Consider the following 19,007-nt stretch of genomic DNA (forward strand, 5'->3'; position numbering starts at 1 on the left):
GGCACTACCTCTCACAAAGCTTGCCCCAGGATCCCAGGTCCCTAACCGTTGCTCTGCTGAGAGCACGGACCCAGGACCAGGCCAGTCTGCGCCAGCCCCTCTCCTCATCTGGCCTCTGTAGGTGCCTGTGCCTGTCCCTGCCCTGCTCAGTAGAGAGGGAAGCCCGGTGGGGGGGCAGGCAGGGCTCTGGGACTGGGCCTCGGGGACACCGCAACCCTGCAGAGTGGGCAGGCTGCCACTCTGGCTCCGTCTGTGAGCTCACTCCCTGACACAGGGAGCTCAGACTTTTCAGGGGAAAAAGGCCTGGGGCTGTTTTTGTCCTGGGAGCAGGAGGGACTGTTCCAGTTGGAAAGGGATCAATTGGCGTGGGGCATGTGCACATACATCATCATACACAACATGTGACACAAAGTGGGGGCACACACAAGGCAGGCCTCACAAGCCCTCTAGGGCACCCATGGCAATCAGGCCTGTTGGGGAGGCAGGGATAGCTGGGGGCCTCAGCTCTGCCCGTGCACGGCCCACAGGCCCCCAAGAAATGCCCCGTCCCTCCTACTGAACCCAGGAATGTCATCTGCCCACCTGCCTGGCATGGCAGTGTCCCGGTGTTTGTGTCACCAAGAACAAAGATCGGTCCCGCCCCACAGCAAGGGGGCCACACCAACCATACCCGAAGCCCCACTGCCACCCAGATGTCAAGGCCCCTTGTGTGAGCATCTCCCCCAGTAGAGGCCTACAGAGTCAGCCCACCGGGGAGCTAGATTCAAACCCAAGTTGCTTCTGGCACCCAAGCCAGTGTGCCCCTGCCCCGCTCCTGTCCCTGCCCAGGCCCACCCCACCTGGGTGGAGCAGGAGGAGGCAGCTCTGTGCATCTGTGGCCTGACCACGGGCCGCAGCAGGGGCGCCACTGGACTCCCCCTCCCTGGAATGTGGAGTTGAGATGCTGAGACAGAGGCCATCAGTCGTGGGGAGGGGAGCTGGGCTCAGTCCCCCACCTGGGCTCAGCGGTGGTGAGTATTGTGCAGGAAAAGGCTGAAGGAGCAGAGAACCCACTGAACAGAGAGGGAAAAGACAAAACCAAAGTATAAGAGAGGCAGAAGGGTGAGCTGACAGCCCAGAGAGAGACGGTAGGAGGCGGCTGTAGCCCTCTGTGGCCCGGCCACCATCCTTGACAAACGCTGACCAAGACAGCCCTCCAGCCCCCTCGTGGTGGAGCTCGAGCTGCCGGCCTGAGCAGTGGGCCGCCTCCAGGTTGGTGGGCTGGTCACTGAAAGGAGAGGGAGTCTGGGGGAGACTCGGGATTTGGGGGAGGTAGCAGCTCAGGAAACCCTGCAGCCACCTGCTGCCCAGCCTCGGCTGGCCGGGTGGGCCCAAGGCTGCAGAGCTAAGATCCGTCTCCTGGAGCAGCTGGCCCGGCAGGACTTGGGAGGGCTATGGGGGCTTGAAGTCAGAGCCAGGGTGAGAGGAAAGCACTGGAGGACAAGCTCCCAGACAGGCTCCGATCCTGGCTCAGCAGCTGACGGCCATGGGGCCTTAGCAAGTCACTTAGTTTCTGTGCCTCAAAGGTCTGCATCTGCAAAATGGGGAGCTGGAGCCCTACTCCAACCGCTCCTCCCTACAAAGCTCCACTGAGGCTCTGCAGTGCCAGGCTCTGTGCTGGGCCTGGCCGGGGACGCCCAACGACCAGCGGGCAGGGTGCCCAGGTGAGCAGGCACAGAATCCCTGCCAGCTGACACAAATGCGCATGAGACCCCCACAGGATAAGGTGGCTCTTAAGTAAGCTCCCTGTGTGGTGCTGGCATGGGGTTACAGGAGCTCCAAGAGAAGGGCAATCAAGTGGCTGGGGTTTTCCAAGGAGGCCTCATGGCAGCGGGAGGGCAGGAGGCCCCAAGGGAGGGTAAGTGAGCAAACAGCACCTTTCCTCCCTCCTAATAGCCCACTGCTGATCTGGCTCATCTCACTGTCTTTAGGCATCATCACTCAAACAGGGGCAAGCTTTTTTATAAACTATCAAATACAAGTTATAAAAAGAATCCAGAAACCTACATGCTCTTCCCATGGCCATGTCCTTCTACTCAGCAAATGCCAGCCTCTACCTCTTGCAACCCATGTAGAATGGGTGCAAGGAACAAGGCTCAGCAATTACTGGCAAACAGGGAAAAGTTACTCTCCAGTTCCTACACGTCATATTCTGGATTAATAGATCTCACCATCCTTTAGCTTTAAAAAGTGAAAACATACATCCTTAGCTTGTTTAACTTGTGATCCACTCTGACCCCCAGGTCAGTAGCCTTCCTTGGCCAGTACTTGCCAGCCTTGTCTATGTAGTTTAAAATGGTCTCTACGGATGGTGTCAGCATTTGTCTCAGATCAAATTCATAAGGCTTCAGCATACCATTTTCCTACATGGCCGACACTATTTTTATTTCTATTACCTATCACAAACCAGCTTTTTGCATGTGGAGTCAATGCAGTGATTATGAAGGAAAATAAGTATTATCAATTGTATTAAGTAGACAATACACAATATGATAACGTACAGTATTAATATACATGGGTGCTCTAGCCACATAAGGGAAAAATGCTGTCACAGCAGAAACAAAAAATCCCAAAATATATATGTATTTTAAATATAAAATATTTTAAAAACCAAAATATACATATTAAAAAAAAATATATATATATATAATGCACAGTTCTCCTTCATCTAAGACAAGAGTGGGAATCCTAAAGCCCTTGAGAATGTGGCTTTACCACCTCTGTTCTAAAGTACTATAACCCCACTCAAGTCCAGAATCAGCTCCACACCCATGAATAAGCTCTCCATGCAGAGCAGGGCAGCCTAGTAGCTAAGAACACAAGCTCTGAGGCCAGACTTCCTGGGCTCAAATCCTGGTTTGGCTACTTACTAACTGTGTGACCCTGGGCAAGTCACTCCACTTTGCTGTGCCTCAGTTCCCTCTTCTGTAAAATGGGTATAACAGGTGTCTGCCTCATAGGGTTGCTGGAGGACTGAATGAGATGAAGATACAATGAATGCTCAGAGCAGTGCTTGAACAAATGTAAACTATTATTATTATTAGTTGCAATTTTATACCTGCAATTAGTTTAATCTTCCAGAATTTTTTTCAGTCTCAGTCTGACAGATGTGACAAGTGCCACCTGAGTCCCTCTCTCCTATAGCTACCTGACCTTACGGATGAATTAGGAAGTGGCATCAAAGACCCTCTTGGAATCCAGAGAGGGGACACTACTGCCTGCCTTTTGTCTCTGGGCTGAGCCTTAGTCACAGAAAAGGAGTGACACTACACAAGGACAACCTGTGCAGGCCACCGTGCTGGGTTGGTCAGACTCTCTGACCCCGACCCCTGGTCCAGGACACACATACATATAACCACCAACCTATCCTTTGTCACAATACGCACCCTCGCCATGGGTAATACTTTCAGATATTTTCTATCCTACTCTCTGAAATTCTATTTCCAATTTTTTTTTTAAGAATTCTATTTTACAACCCACGAATGGGTCTCATCCACAATCTGAAAAACTAAATGGCTGATTGAGCGACCCAGTGCCTGCCCATCTCCGAGCACCCTAGCCATCTTCCCCCACCTGCTACCCTAGGTGCCCTTACCAATCTCCAGACACTTCCTTCTGTGGCCTCAAAAGTCAACAGCTGGTGGCTCTATAGCCGTGCCCGCTGCTTCTGTAAGACTAGCTCAGGTTGTAGCACTGGGCCCTCCTTGCTCATCAAAATACTTGTAGGGTGAAGGGTTTTCAAAGCTCTATTCAACTGTTCCCCTCCCAGGAGACAGTGCTTTTAAGATCTCCCTTACCTACAGCAGCCGTATAACTGCCACAAAACCCAGATGGAGACCCTCTCTTTCTCCCTCCCTTGTAATTCTAGAGCGATTTTGTGCCCACCTGGCCTTTCATGGACCCGCAGCCACCTGATGGAGTAAGTGTTTCACAGCTGACGGTTCTGAGGCACAGGGAACTTGGGGACCTACCCAGGGTCATCCGGCTAGTAAGTGGCAGAACTGAGTTTCCAGCCCAGGTCTCCTGAGTCTACCTCTGGATCTTTCTGAGCTGCCTGATTCACAGTTGCCCTCTGTGGTTCTTCATTTTTCTCCTCTCTGACCCTCTGGGAGAAGGATGCATTGAAGAGTATACAGTTTTGACCCTTTGCTTTTGCTTTCCATAAGTAAGGACAGTGTTCCCGTGACTTTACAAGTTCCTGCATCCCTCCCGTTTTCCTAATTTGGTTCCCACACAGACAGGCTTCTGGCGTGCACACTTTGCTCAGCTCAGGCTGCCTTTCACTTCAAGGGCTGTTTCATTCGTCTTGCAGTGGGCCAAAGAGCTTGTCCCCCTGGAATCTTCACCTCTTCCTCCCTTCCTGGGAACCAGAGAAAGGTCATTTCTGAGTCTGCAGAGTTCTGTCTAAAGAGCACCTCTGGTTTCTCCTTAGTCCCTTCCCACAGGGCCCAAGACCTGTTATCTGCTCTACTGAAAAGGCACTTTTCTCTTCCTGGGAGAAGTGGCACTTTTCCTAATTTCCACAAGCTAATGGCAGGACAGCTGGCATTCCTTCTTCCCTGCCTCATAAATACTTAATCCGTCTGCCTGGCTCTGCCCGCCCCTGAATCTGAAAAATGAAGGCAAAAACATAAAAGCACATCTTTTCTGAGAGCCTTCTATTTTGAAGGGGCTGTCACAGAGACAGCTACCATTTACCAGGTACCTGCAATGTGCTAAGCAGGGACACTGCTTAGCTCTGGTGTTCACAGCCACCTGTAATGGTGGAGACGATTGTTTCTTGGTTACAGAGGAGGCACAGAGAGGGTAAATTACTCCCTCAGAGTCACACAGCTACTAAGTGGGCAGGCAAAGACTTGAACCCTATCCTCTCTGCCTCCAAAGCCTGCACGCTTTCCACTACCCCATACGACCCCCTCACGGGGAGAGGCCAGAGACGGCATTTCCGTTTCCCAACCCCCTCTCGTCTGTGTGTGACACACAGCACACACGCACACCCCCATCTCCTATCCTAGGAGAGGTTCAACTTTTTAAATTAAATGTATTTTAAATAATTGTGTTTGGGAGGGATATTAAAAAATATTTACACCTCCCCTTCCTCCTGCCCCAAATAACTGGTTGGGGACCCTGGCAAGGTCAGGGGACCCTGGCTGGCCAGGCCGAGGCAGGAAGCTGCCACACATTGCAGTCACGGTCAGAGCCGGTGTGCCCTCCCCACCTAGGGGAGCCTTAGGCTAAGCCAGGGGGGCCGGTGCTCTCTCACCCTGCTGCAAACCCCACATCAGCCAGGATGTGACCGGCAGGGCCCTTTGTCCAGTCCCCTCCCTACTCACCCTCACCCACGGACAACCTTGCTCTCAGATTCAGACTCAGCCTGGGGAGTCCCACACTGGCTCTGGGCACGAGGACAGGATGTGGGGACAGCAGGTGCTCCACCTCTGGGCACACAGCCCCCCAGTTTGGTTTCACCCACTAGAACTCGTTTTTCAAATGTCCCAGTTTCAGCCTCCCTTCCTGCAACCTCGGCCAAATCGTCCACCCCCAGATTTCTGTCCTCTGCTCCTGGGCTTGGCTGGGCAATGGCTGGGCCTGCTGGGGGCTGATGTTAGCCAGAAGAGCTATGAAAGCAGGAGACGGAGGTGGCGCCAGACGCCTTTCAGGATCTGGGCCTGTCCCAAGCACTAGCATCCCCTGCCCGCCGCAGTCAGACCCATTCTTCCCGCTTGTGGCCTTGAGAACAGAGAGTGCCTGGCCTCCTTGGAGAACAGGCTGCCCTTGGCTACCCACAGCCTACTCTCGGCCCAGCGCCAACCCAGGGAGCCAGGGACAACCACTGAACCAGATGCAGACCTCCCACACCCGTCCCTCCCAGCCAGCCGGGGCCGCTGTCATTCTCTAAGATATGAGCAAACACCTACTACGTGCAGGGTTCTTTGTGGGGGAGAGGGTGCAAGACACAGTAAGCGATGAAGCTCCCCATCTAGTTGGGAAGACAAGTACCATATAAGGCAGAATTTGTTGCCGAGGGATTGTGCTCATGGGCAAATAGGGTCTAGCCAATCAGCACCAGGCATTAACCCTGTGCTGGGGTTTCAAGAAGGAAGACAGAGTTCCTGCCTTCACGAAACACACACGCAGCAAGAAATATAACGCGATGTGCTAAGTATCCAAGACAGGTATAGATGGAGCTTTAGGGGGTGCCGAGGGTGAGGTTCGAGGTCAGGGAAGGCTGCCAGGAGCCCACTCCTTGGCCCTCCAGCAGGACCTCACTCTAGCCTGGACCTGATTTAAACTCCTCAAACCAGCCGCCAAACCCCAATATGCTTCCCCACTGAGGTTAACAGCGCTCCCTCCTCCTCGATTCTGATGACGAGTCTACGTGTTTAAGTTTCCTTTTGGGCTTTTCTATTTATGTTGTCATTGATTACTTTGCTCCTAACTCCTCTGATTTCAATTTGGACTGATTTGATCCTAATTTTATTACCATGTAATCTGAATGCACAGAATTACTGTAATTATGCTGCTGAGGGAAACAGCTCCTTCACGGCATGAAGACCTAAATTTAGGGCTTCCTGGCAAGGACAGCCGTTGGCTGGGTGGACCCACAGCCGTCACAGAGCTGGCGGCCTTTGGGAGCACAGATGCCCTCCCCTGCCTCACCCTCGGTGAGGTGGATATTTGGGGATTCATTCCAGTGATGGGCTTGAGGACCCTCTCAGGAGCCCTGGGAACACACAGGAGTGTGAGCCGGGGATCGGTGAGCCCACCCTCTCTGCATCCTCTGGCTAACACCACCACCCTCTGTTGCATGTGCTCAGCCTAAGTGTCTCCTCCCTGCCGGCACCCACATACCACCCACATCCCAAGGGTGCCCTACCTCTAGGGTGCAAGATGTCAACAGTCTCCCTAAAAACACTTGGGGAACAAGGAGTTTCCCTGCTAATCCTGGGTTGAGGAAAGCAAGCTGCGACAGAAGGGCCTGGCGCTGACCCTCCTGGATCCTTCTCAGACTTCTGAGCCTAGTCCAAGGCCGCCTCCTCCAGGAAGCCCCTCGACCCATCCAGCCCTCTCCATACTTTATGTCATTTATGCACGTATGAGGAAGAGACTATTATTATTTCCACTTTACAAAGGAGGAAACTGAGACACAGCAAGGTTATGTACCTTACTCAAAGCCACTCAAGGGGTGGGCAGTGAAACTCTTACCCACATCATCACACTGCCTCTTCTAAACATCTAGAGCCTGGTACAGATCAGTCTTATAGAACATACCATACAGCCTGGGACTGGAAACCATGAGGGCACTTCAGATGTGGGGATCTGAGGACCAGGGAGACAGAGGGGAAGGTGCTGTTTCCCCACCCTCCTTGTGCTAACGAGTCAGTCTTCTCTGCAGCAGAGGCGACGAGGCCCACCGGGACGGTGAGGCGGGGACCCAGGAGAAGGTCCTTGGGAGACTTGGCGGGAAGGGTTAGAAGGCGGCGTCTCCTTTCCCAGGGCTGGATGTCCAAGGAGTGGGGAGTGGCTGGAGGAGCTGGAGAGGCTGCTAATTCTGAAGCGCCTGCTGTATGCAGCTGGTGCCCGGCCCCTGCTGCCTTGGAACAAGCTGGGCACACAACAGGGAGGGCAGGTGGGGGTGTCAGGACAACAGGAAGTGGGGGACCGTGTATGGGAGAAGCTCCTGAAGGAACACGGACGACACATGAAGGAACCAGGCCTGTTGAGCCTGGAGAGAGGAGACGTGGGTGGGGCTGACAGCTGACTTGTGGAGAGATGATGCACTGCTCTATGTTGCTCAAGAGGGTGGAAACAGGACCGCCCCTGACATCAGGAGGCGGATGTGGACCTAAGGAAGCCAGACTGCCAGGAAGTGAGCTCCCAGTGAGAAGACAGATCTAGGCAGAGGCCCCATGCCAAGAGCTCCCCCAGGCCTGGAGCAGCAGCCCAGCGGAGCCTGGGGGAGAGAGGTAGCAAGGCAAGGCCTGGGGGTCTGAGATCCTGGCCCAGTGCTCTCTCGCTACTCCATGCTGTTCATCTCCAGGGCTTCAGGAGCCTGTGGTAAAGCCATGGCTGGGGAGAGGGCACACCTTGAGCTTGTCTCCTAACAGGGCAGCTGCCTCAGTATAGAGCGGTAAGCAGGCAGCTGGGGGCTGGAGACCAGAGGAAGGAGGGGGCTGACACACGAGGCCACCTTCCCATTCTGCTGAGAGCTGGTTCTGACCACTTAGAATGGCACCTTGCGGGCCCTTGTGTATTGGATGTTAGAGAATCTGAAGCCTCTAAAATGATGGGTGGGCCCAGGTAACTCCACGGTCTTGCCTACTACGCAACTGCTGGGCAGGTGGGGGCACCTCTACTTCTGACTTCACATTGGCTCCCAATGTGGAGACCACATTTCAAGGCTGAACCACAAACCCAACAGCAGCCTGAGTTGGGGACATGCTGTTGGAGACAGAAGCTGGAGTGTTCTCAGACCACATATCACACCGTATACACACCGCACGCACCCTCACACACACCGCAACACGGGCACACCCCCAGCTCATGCCCCCCTGCCACCACCATCCTCCTGCAGGAAGCCACCAGGATCTGTGCCCTGCCCGCCTCTGCCCCGAAGCTCACTCACCCAGTGCAGGGGCCCGATGCAGACCTTGGCAGCCATCAGGGGCACGGTGGGGTCCGAGGGCCGCAGCTTCACACACTCCCGCAGCAGCGACACGGCGTAGGCCGACTGCAGAAGAAAGAGCAGGCAACACCACCACTCGCAGCCCCAGGTCATAGCAGACTGGGCGCCTGGTGACTACAGTGCGGGGAGCTCCCCAATAGCCAGTCCTTGCTCTGCACGCCTTCCCTCCCAAGCTCCAGGAAGAGAGCCCAGCTGGAGGAGCTCAGGCGGTGCTGGCAGGCAAGTCCCTCCCGGGCCTCAGTTTACTCATCTGGACAATGGAGGCTGTGACCCTTGCCCAGAGGTGATGTGCCAACAGCTAAGGTAACAACGGATGGAAGCTCTTCAAAAGGAATCCAAAGGTGAACCACAGAAATCTTAGAGGTAGAGAGGGACTCTCTCAAACTTCTCAGTTCAACACCTTCAGTTTACAGGTGACAAGACAAGGCCAAACCCACTTGGGGACTATGTGGAGGAGGCAGGGCTGGTGGAGGAGGTAGGCGGATGCATAAAAGCTGGCAGAGAAGGAAGAGGAGAGAAGCTAAGCTGGTAGAGGCTCCAGACAGGAATCTGGGGACCCCTCAAGGCTCCAGGGATTTAGCTAGGGAGACGGAGTCAGACTGGACCTGCTGAGGAAGGCCAAGTGTGCAGGGAGGGGAGAGCATCCAGAGTCAGGCAGGGATATTACCAATAACAATAATAAGAAGAAGAACACCAGCTAACACTTATCTAGATCTTACTATGCTCCAGGCATTGTTGTAAGTCAGAGGCCAGCAAAACACAGCCCAGACGCCAAATCTGGCCCTCTGCTTACTTTTATAAATAAAGTTTTATTGGAACTCAGTCACACCCACTCATGTACGTATTGCCTATGGCTGCTTTAATGATGCAAAGGCAGAGCGGAGTAGTTCCCACAGAGACTCTTTGGCCTGCAAAGTCAAAAATGTCTACTATTTGACCCTTTACAGAAAGTCTGCTATTCCAAGTGCTTTATAAATATTAAATCATTTAATTTTCATAGCTCTCTGATGAGGTAGGTGCTATGTCCCTATTTACAGAGGAAAAAACTAAAATGCAGAGAAGTAAAGTAGCCTGTTCAAAGCCACACCGCCCATAAGTGGCTGAGCTGGGGTTTGAACAGTCTGGCTTTAAGCTCGTAACCACTGCCATATCCTGCCTCTGTGGTGACTACCTCAGTCAGGGAGGAGGCCTCTGTCTCCCTGCTCCACACACACACACACACACACACACACACACACACACACACACACAATCTCTCTCTCTCTCTCTTTCTCTCTCAGGGCTGGAACCTTCTGACTGAGTCCAGCGCTTTTCCAGGAAACTCAGCAGTGACCCCCAGCATGCACACTCCCACACCCGTGTGACCTCCAGGTAGGCAGGGGCATGCGTGTGTAACCATGACGATTCCCACATACTGGGCCCTACAGTGGCCCTAGCCCCCTAGCAGCACTTAGCTCTCACCGCCCCCAGCACTCTGGAGTTACTGCTGTGGAAATGGGGGCTCTGGAAGGCAGCACACAGCATGGCGTGAGGGACTGGCAGATGCAGACCTGGGACCCCAGAGCTCTCTGTCCACTCTGGACCCCCTGCCTCTCTCTAGCTACCCCTCCCTTCTCTGCCAAGGAAGAGATTTTCTTCACTCAGATGTGACAGACTGCCCTGGGCTGTGGCTCCGACTTATCAGGCCAATGCCAGGGGTCTTAGGTGGGGCCTGCTCTGTGCCCAGTGCTGGGCTATAGGCTGTGGAGTCACTGTGCAAAGGTGGAAGAGGCCATGGCTCTTGCCTATCGGGTGCCTCCACACAGGCTGAGGAGAGCAGACAAATGCCACCCTCCCCCACAGCTCTCAGGAAACAAGAGGGTATGAGACCAAGCACAGGAGGGTGTTAGCAGACGACCCGCTCCAGCAGGCCGGGAGACTGCACAGGGTGCCTGGCATGGGCTGGAGCAAGGTATGCTGCGTGAGGGGCTTGAAGGAGCTGCCAAGCCATCCACCTCCTCCTGAGACCCTCTCCTGTGAATGCCACTTCCAGGGCCCTCACCACGGCCCCCTCCGTCCACACACCCCAGCAAGCCTCAGGCCTCTCCTTGGCCTCCTTCCCTGGGCTGCTGACCTTCGCATCCTTGAAATCCAGGCTTCTCTAACCCTGACCCTCTATGTCCCACCCCCACACAGACCACGAAACGCTGCTATTTAAGGAGCCATCTGAGGACTCCACTGTCGGAGCAGCCGGACTTTTTTTTGTCATGCTGGTTACCTAGCAACGCAGCCAATACGTCTGCCTGCCCGGAGACCAAGAGAAAAAGCGACCTAAATCATGCCATGGAACTTCCTGAGGGTTGAGGTGCCAGATATATTTTTATTTCCGCCCGGCCTCACCTTCTGGAAGACCTTTTGGGCACAATCACAGGTACAGAAGCTTGATTCCCATCTTAGGCTCTTGGCAAAGGCGAGGTACGGCCACTCTTCCGAGAGCCACCTGGGCCAACCGGGCAGACTGACATGGTGTGCAGGGTTTCCGAGGAGGGTGGAGAGTGAGCTTCCAGAACAACCTCCTGCTGCACTGAATGCAGGGGTAGGGGTAACCCCAGTGTCTCCAGCCCGTGGGGCCTCATGCGTGAGGAACTCACCGATCGCCCCAACTCCCTGGCCTGTAAGTCTATTCTTGTGCCCTCTTGCTCATCTGTGAAGGAGCTGGGCTGGAACACCAGCTCCCTGGATCCTGGGACGTGTCAGGCTGTGTCTTGGACCTCTCTGAGACTGGCTACTTCTCCGTAAGGAGGTGGAAGACTCCCAGACTAACATGACACCTTCTCCTGAGACTGGGGGCCTTACAGCAGCACTCCTAGAAATTCAAGCTAACTTCCGTGTGTGGTGCACTCTTCTGAGGAGGAGTCCCTAGCTTTCCTCAGCTCCTTAAAAGGTCCATGACCCACAGAAGTCGGAGAGCCACTGCCCTGGTGCTGGGCTTCTCCTCCTGGGCCAAGCTCACTATTACAAGACTAGAGGCACTTCTTCTGTTTCCAGGAGACAGGAAGAAGCTGTCGCATGCCACTGAGCTGTCTACCAGGCTCTACGTAAGCTCCAGCCTTACCCACTCTCCTCCCCTAGGCCTCACCCTACCTCCGTTCCGAACTCTCCCTGAGCCCTGACAAGACTCTGCTGAGCACAGAGCCGGGGTACATCATGTTGTGACTTCAAAATGCTCTGGGAGGTGGGCAATGTGATGGGGGAGGGGGAAGACATTTGGGAAGACAAATGCCTGGCAGAGGGGGCAGGAAGGCTCCTCACTTGAGTCCTGGCTGTACTCCCCTGCCCCTTCCCACCTGTCAGGCTGCAGCACCTGCTCTTGTTCCCCCTCCCTGCAGGACCTGGCCAGCACACTCGCCATTCCTGGAGGCGTCTCTGGCAAGCCTACGAGGGCCCTCCTCGGAAAGACTAGAAATGGCAGGTGGTGCAGATGGGCGGGGAGTGGGGGGAGGAATTCCCTCAGCCCCACGAAAGGACTCTGGGTGTTTACAGCTCTTGGAACGCTCTGCAAGCTCATGCCACCTTATTTCCTGCATTCGTGGCATTCTCAGCCTCAACACCCTCAGCACCCAGCTCCGGAAAGGTTTTCCTTTCATGTCACTGCTTAAAATAGAGGCTTATGTAAGTGTGATTCTCATCGGAGGAAAAACCAGGGGGTGCTGGAACAGGGCTTGGTGGGTGGAAAGCAAACGCAGCCCAGGACCTGGGATAGGTCCCTATCCCAGCCACCAGGGATAGGGTCAGCCCCTCACTTTGGGCAGAGCGCCTCCTGCCCCTGACCCCACTCAAATGCTTCTACTGCCACACCCACCGCACAGTTCCTCCTCTAAACTCCCCTTTGGGGGATGCTGCTCCCTCTGCCCTTCAACCCCTTCCTCCTAGGCAAGTTCTGGACTCACAGGCAGGTCTCCTCCTGACGCCAAACTCGGTGGGCAGAAGCGAGCTACAGCCAAAGGGAACAGTGTTCTCCTTGCCTAGAACCCACGTCCCATGTCTTTCTCATGTAATTCACCCACAGAAATGCTACGATGCCCCATGTGTCCACATATACTCAGACAAAAGCACACACAGCCTTGCCCCTGCACATCTGGCACACTCGTAACTCACACACAGGGGTCTGTGTGTGACCCTCCCGTACCCTCACTCTCCTCGAGATTAAAATCAGCTGCTGGAAAACATTTCTGAACCACCACCCCGCCCTCTCCCCACCTCCTGAGGGTGAGTGTGTAACCCTCAGCACATCTGGGGCCTTACCTTCCCACATGCCACCATGGAGAGGGCCACTTGGTACCAAAGGTGGAATTCTCCAAACGCAAACTTCATGGCTCGCTCCAAGCACTGAGGAGAGGGAAGTGGTCAGCACCTCCTCACCAGGGGTCCTCCCACCCCCAGCCCATCCCATCCCCTTCGGGGTAATCACTGCCCAAGTCACTTTCTGCGCTTGGCTGCAGGAGGCCCAGACTACTTGCTTCCCATCAGAGAGCTCCAGGGGTCACACGTCCCTGTCACTGGCATGCTGTGTGACCTGTGCAAGTCTCTTACCCTCTCTGGCCCTCAGTTCCCACCTCCACAACATATGAATGATCTCACGGGCGATGGTGAATTGCGAATGAAATGAGATTTGTGAATGTGCTTTCAAAATGTGGACATCCAGTAAAAATAAGCGCAGTGACATTTATCCTTATTGTGCATGGTACTGTTCTCACCTTTTAAATGTATTAACTCATTTACTTCTCCCAATGACCCTGTGAGGTGCGTTCTCTAATCAGCCCCATTTCTCAGATGAGGAAGCTGAGGTTGAATGACTTGCCAAAGTCACAGGGCCTGTAAGTGGCAGAGCAGGCTGACTGCAGGGCCTGTGGAGAGCATGCCACCCAAACGTAAAGGCTTTTCTTCGTTCTGCTGTTCTCCACCACCACCAAGGAAATGGACTGCTCCATGGCCTGTCTAGTCCTGGGCAACCTCAAATCAGGGGCTGCCCAGGGACAGCTGACAGTCCCCAGCAGAAGTGGCTCCAGGTGATGGAGGCAGGAGCCAGCATGTGCGGCCAGGATTCACTGGGTGGCCATGGTCAGGTGGGGTAGGGGACAGAGGGGAGGGATAAGGGACCAGATGGCACGCACTTTCAGAGCTCAGTGGCCTGGGTTCACACGCTGGCTCAACGTGCACTCCCTGTGCCATCCTGGCCAATAAACCACCTCTCTGGGCCTTGCCTTCCTCACTGGTAAACGTGACAGATCACCACTTATCCCGCCCACATTAAAGAAGGTCTCCTCTGAGACAGCACTGTGCATGGTGCCTGGTGCAGGCAGGGGCTCGGCAGTTGTCACTAACTCTCCTCGCAGGAGCCCTCCTGAACACTCAGAAAGAGAAGCTACTGCCAAGAGGCCCACTCCCACCACAAGGAGCCAAGGGTCCCAAATGTGTGTGCCCATGTGCACTGTGGGCAGGGGGCAGCAGAGAGGGGCAGCTTGGTGCCTCTGGTCCCTCCACCCAGAGAGGCACCCCCCTGGGCACAGCCCATGGAGCATTGCCCCAGCAGGGTCTAACCAATAGAAATGGGGGTGTCTGTCTAGGCTGGGCAGGAGGGGTCCAGGCTCCCGACACACAACCACCTCAGCACCCTGCCAGGAGAGGCAGTCACAAAATGCCAGTGTTATCTCTGGGGGAAATGGAGGGGTGGGTAATTTTCCTCTCGTGCTTCTCTATACAATGCCATGTGTTCTTTCAAAAGAAAAACACACAAAAACATTAGTAAAACCAAAAAACACCCCGTCAGTGAAGTGCAGCTCTCTCAGCACTGGAAGTGGAACAGCCCCAAGGCTGGCCTCCCAGAAAGTGAGCTCGACCCCAGGTGGAGGCAGGGAAGGGACAGTGAGGGGGACAACTGGGGGATCCATCTAATTTTCTCTGTGTACCACTTGACTCCCAGGCGGGTGGGCCGACTGTACCTCGGAGAGCATGACATACTGTCCCCTCCTGCCCAGCGTGATGCTCAGGAGGTCGTAGATGGCGGCAGCGTTCCGCAGGCTCACTGCCCGGTCCTCCTCCTGCTCCGGCGCCCGGCTCAGCACCACATCCCGAGTAGCCTGTGGGGGGACGCGGTTTGGGAAAGAGTGAGGACAGAAAATAAGCAGGTGCCTGTCCCCACAGCACTCCTGCCTCATAGGCCCAGCGACTGTCACCCTTTCACTGTCGACCCAGGCCAGGCTGGTGGCCACACTCCCAGAAATGGCCAGAGCCTTTCCCACCCCCACAAAGCCCTTCTCAAGAAAGAAAACCCTCCACTCTTAGCCCAGGTTGGGGTGAGGAAGCAGTTGTGAGGGCTCAAGCTCCGGGTGGTCAATGTTTTATTCTGCAAAATCTCAAAACTACAGGAAAGTTGTAAGAATAGTACCACAACAGTACACCCAATTGTTAACATTTCCCACATCTGCTTTGTCTCTCTATAACATACTATAATAATAACATAATAATAATAAGTCAGTTAAGGCAATATGACCCTTCACCCCTAAATACAAGAGAACTTTCTTTTCATAACCACAACAGAAATGCCAAATTCAGGGACTGTAATACTGATGCTACTGTCACCTAACATCAGTTCATATTCAGATTCCACCACCTGTCCCACTGGTGGCCTTTCTAGTAGTTTACTTTTCCTCGTCCCAGGATCCAATCCAGGATCACACCTCGCATCCAGGTGCCACGTCTCTTTAGTCTCCTTTCATCTAGAAGAGTCCCTCAGCCTCTCTGTCTGTCAGGACACTGGCGTTTCTGAGGAGTACGGGCCGGTTGTTTTGTGGAATACTCCTTGTACGTTTGTGAATGTCCACCCACAGCACAGATCAGGGGCTTGACTCACGGGGAGTGGGGAGCTCGGGCTGCGGCTCCTTGGTGCCCTCCTCTCTTCCTCTGCGAGTCCCCAAAGCCCCTCTGATGAGGACCTCCATACCTCCTTCCCTCACCCCCGTGTCCAGCCCAGACCCTATCCTTGACCACGGAACTCTCCTCCCCAAAAAATCTCCCCCACGCTGGAGGCCTCTGTGCTTGGCGCCCAGCACCCAGGAGTTCAGGAGCTCAGAGTCGCCAGGTGGCTGCTCAGGGAGGGGAGGGCGAGGGAAACCATGCTTCCAGAGAGCGATTCTGTGCAATCTGCAGGGGGGAGCTCTGTATCACCAAGCCTGAAATTTCACCATCAGGGACTCAAGACCCTCTTGTTCTGTGGCCTGTGGCACGAAGTCCTACCCCGCACCACCCACCGCCATACACTCACACCCTGGGGAAAGCACTCAGGCTTGGGAGTAGCTGAACAGGAGTCAAGACATGGGGGGCTCAGAGCTGAGCAGCAACAGGGCAGGGACCAGCCTGGGGATGCTCTGGGACCCCCATCTTCCCCCTCACACATACACACATTCTTAGGCTGTGCCTGAGCTGAAGCAAAGCTGGGTTCTGGCCAGATGCTCCTGCTGGCTGCTCCCGCATCCTCTCCTCTCCTGCCTCTTCTCCCCTTGCCAAAGGGGTCTCTTCCCACCATCCTCCTCCCTCTGTAGAAGAGTCTGAACCCTCTCCATGTGTTGGGACTCACCCTCCTCTACTTCCCCACACAGGACCTCAGAACCAAGGACTTGGCCTTCCTGACAGAGAAAAGTGAAGTGGCTGGCCCTTAAAACCCAAATCTCGCTGGTCAGATCCAGACAATCCTTTCCGTCCACAGATGGTCCTCACATCCTCCCTCTGGGCAGGTCTACTAGCCTCTCCTTCAGGTCAGGAGATGAGGTTTCCAAGGGCAAGTGGCTGCAGAGGTAGGAGCCCAACAGCCTTTGGACTGTAGGCTCTGGATGCATCCTGCCATGAAGGCCTGAAGTGCGTTTCCATAGATGCTTCCGGAAGCCAAAATGTCTGTAAGACCCAAGGAAGTGACTCACCCACAGGGGCATTTCGGGCAGTAAGGCAGCAGTGGCCAGGGGTCCTGACAGCTGCCTCTCCAGCCACAGCAGGCGAGGGCTGCCCACTGCCCACATGGACATGGACCAGCTCCAGGAGAGGGGGCCAGGGATGCCAGAAGATCCCCAGAAAGTCTGAGCACTGGTGCCAGCCTGGTAAACAAGAGCTGGCCAGGAACTCCAAAGGGTTAAGGGAGGGGAGTGAAGAAGGAAAGTGCCAGAGAAATCCCCCTCCTTCCTGGTGAAATCCACCCACACAGTCACCAACAGGAAGACAGAAGAAATTCTAAGGAGAGGCTTGGCAGGAGCTATTTCACTGAGCGAAGTAGGAACATAAAACTTGCTCTGTGCCTGACCATGTACCTCCCCACGCCTCCACCTCCAGTAACTCCCCAGCTCTGGCTGCCCAGGGTGGGGCCCAGAGAGGTGGCCTCCACAGGCAGCAATGGGGGGAAGGGGGCATGGGAGGTTAAGGAATGAGAGGATGGGAGACACGGTCCCTGCTCTCAAGGAGGCTATGGAAACTGACAGCAGTAGTACACAAAGCATAGCCCCGTGAATCTGACCTAGAATTCTGGTGGGAGAAGGTCCTGATGGAAAGAGGGAAGGGCAGGCAGGCTGCAGGGGTGACTTTTCTTTGGGGCATGGGGAGAAGCCAGGCTGGGCACATCCAGGATCTGGGGACCCATCCACACAGAGCAGTCTCATTCGGGGCTGGTGAGCAGCAAGCTGTCACCACAGGCCTCAGTGTGGGTTGGCCTGTCCCTGACGAGTAGCCCCTGCCAGACCCCAACTCCCAACGCCCCCACCCAGACTGCCCAGGATAGCATCTAAACTCCTTTCTGTGGCTGTGATACCAGGCTCTTAATTTTTTTTTAATTTATTTATCTATTATTTATTTTGGTGAGGAAGATTGGCCCTGAGCTAACACCTGTTGCCAACCTTCCTCTTTTTGCTCAGAAAGTGTCCTTGAGCTAACATCAGTGCCCATCTTCCTCTCTTTTGTATGTGGGACACCTCTACAACATGGCTTGATGAACGGTCTAAGTCCGCGCCCCGGGATCCAAACCCATGAACCCTGGGCCACCGAAGCGGAATGCGCCGAACTTAACCACGACGCCACCCGGCCAGCCCGATACCAGGCTCTTGACCATGAGGCCCTGCCCTCCTAGCCAGCTTCTCCTCCTCCCCAGCTCCCAAGTCCTCCCCCCAGCACCCTGTCCTCACCTCGGCCTGTCTTTGTTCCCTCCGTCAACTTGGACGCCTTCTGGCTCCTCACAACTCAACTCAGGTGTCTGTCCCTTCAGTGCTGTCCCTGACTTATCTCACCATGCGAGGCTGTGTCCCTCTCGTCCTCTCCCAACACTGGGCACACACCCTGGCCCCCACACGCCGAACTGGTTTGCCAGCTCTTGGGCAAGGACATGTCTCGCTGTCTCTAGACTCCCAGCCCAGCACAGGCTCACACACAGCACGCTCCTCCGTCCACATCTGTAGAACAAGTGACACTCGAGAGAGATTTCTGGGCTGGTGTGGATACTGCCTCCTGTCGCCCTAGACCTTGACCTTTAAGAGAACAGTGTCTCTGAATGTGTGCCTCGTGGGAGGGAGGGGTGGATTTTCAGGACTGGGCGTGCATTAGGTCAAAGAACAGGAACAGAGGAGAGGATGACAGCAGCATCTCCACAGCGGAGGGACCAGGGCCCCCCAAGGGGTAGACAGCAGGGAAGGTGTCTTCTCAGGGGTCCTCAGGACTTGGCACCTGTGCCAAGCGGGAAGTGTGGTTCCCCAAAGGAAAACCAAAAGCAGAAGTTTACTGAGTGGTTGCTATGGCTCTGGGGCAGGGCTGCGGAGACACGCTCCGGTGCTGGCTGGGCAACGCCTAAGTACGTAACCACGGCAACAGGGTGGGGTGGAGGGGGAACTGGGTAGAAAGAAGGAAGCCCTGGGGGTTGGTGACAGGGTAGGAATTCCTGTGCAGCTGAGGGGCCAGAGCAAGCCTCAGAGGACAGGGCCTCGGACACCCTGAGGCTTGAAGGCCCTCCCCGGGCGCCCCAGCTGTCCTGCTCCCTCCTCCCCCGGCTCATCTCCCTTAGGCCACACAGCGCTCCCGCTCTATCAACAGCCTGCCTTGAACTAGCCTCCGCCACACCCTTCCTCTTCCACCATTTAAATGGTCTTGCCAGGAAACCCTCCAGATCATGTGCAGTGAGATGTGAATGCACCTATGACCCTTAAAACAATATATGGACACTAAATATTCTTCTCACCACCGTACTCCTTACTAGTCTTGGAATCATGGCAGGATT

The 19,007-nt window shown here is 54.9% G+C and overlaps 1 protein-coding gene across 2 annotated transcripts in view; it reads right to left on the minus strand.

The window, feature by feature from the left end:
- TTC7A (tetratricopeptide repeat domain 7A) overlaps positions 1-19,007 on the minus strand; it is a 121,528-nt gene that overhangs the window by 49,578 nt on the left and 52,943 nt on the right. For both annotated transcript variants that reach the window (XM_058551295.1, XM_058551296.1), the window contains exons 9-11: positions 14,707-14,844; positions 13,010-13,093; positions 8,666-8,770 (exon numbers count right to left, since the gene is read on the minus strand). In XM_058551295.1, the coding sequence (XP_058407278.1) occupies positions 8,666-8,770; positions 13,010-13,093; positions 14,707-14,844 (327 nt within the window). The remainder of the gene's footprint in view (positions 1-8,665; positions 8,771-13,009; positions 13,094-14,706; positions 14,845-19,007) is intronic.

Source organism: Diceros bicornis, chromosome 12 (assembly GCF_020826845.1).
Source record: "Diceros bicornis minor isolate mBicDic1 chromosome 12, mDicBic1.mat.cur, whole genome shotgun sequence".
Lineage (NCBI taxonomy): Eukaryota > Metazoa > Chordata > Mammalia > Perissodactyla > Rhinocerotidae > Diceros > Diceros bicornis.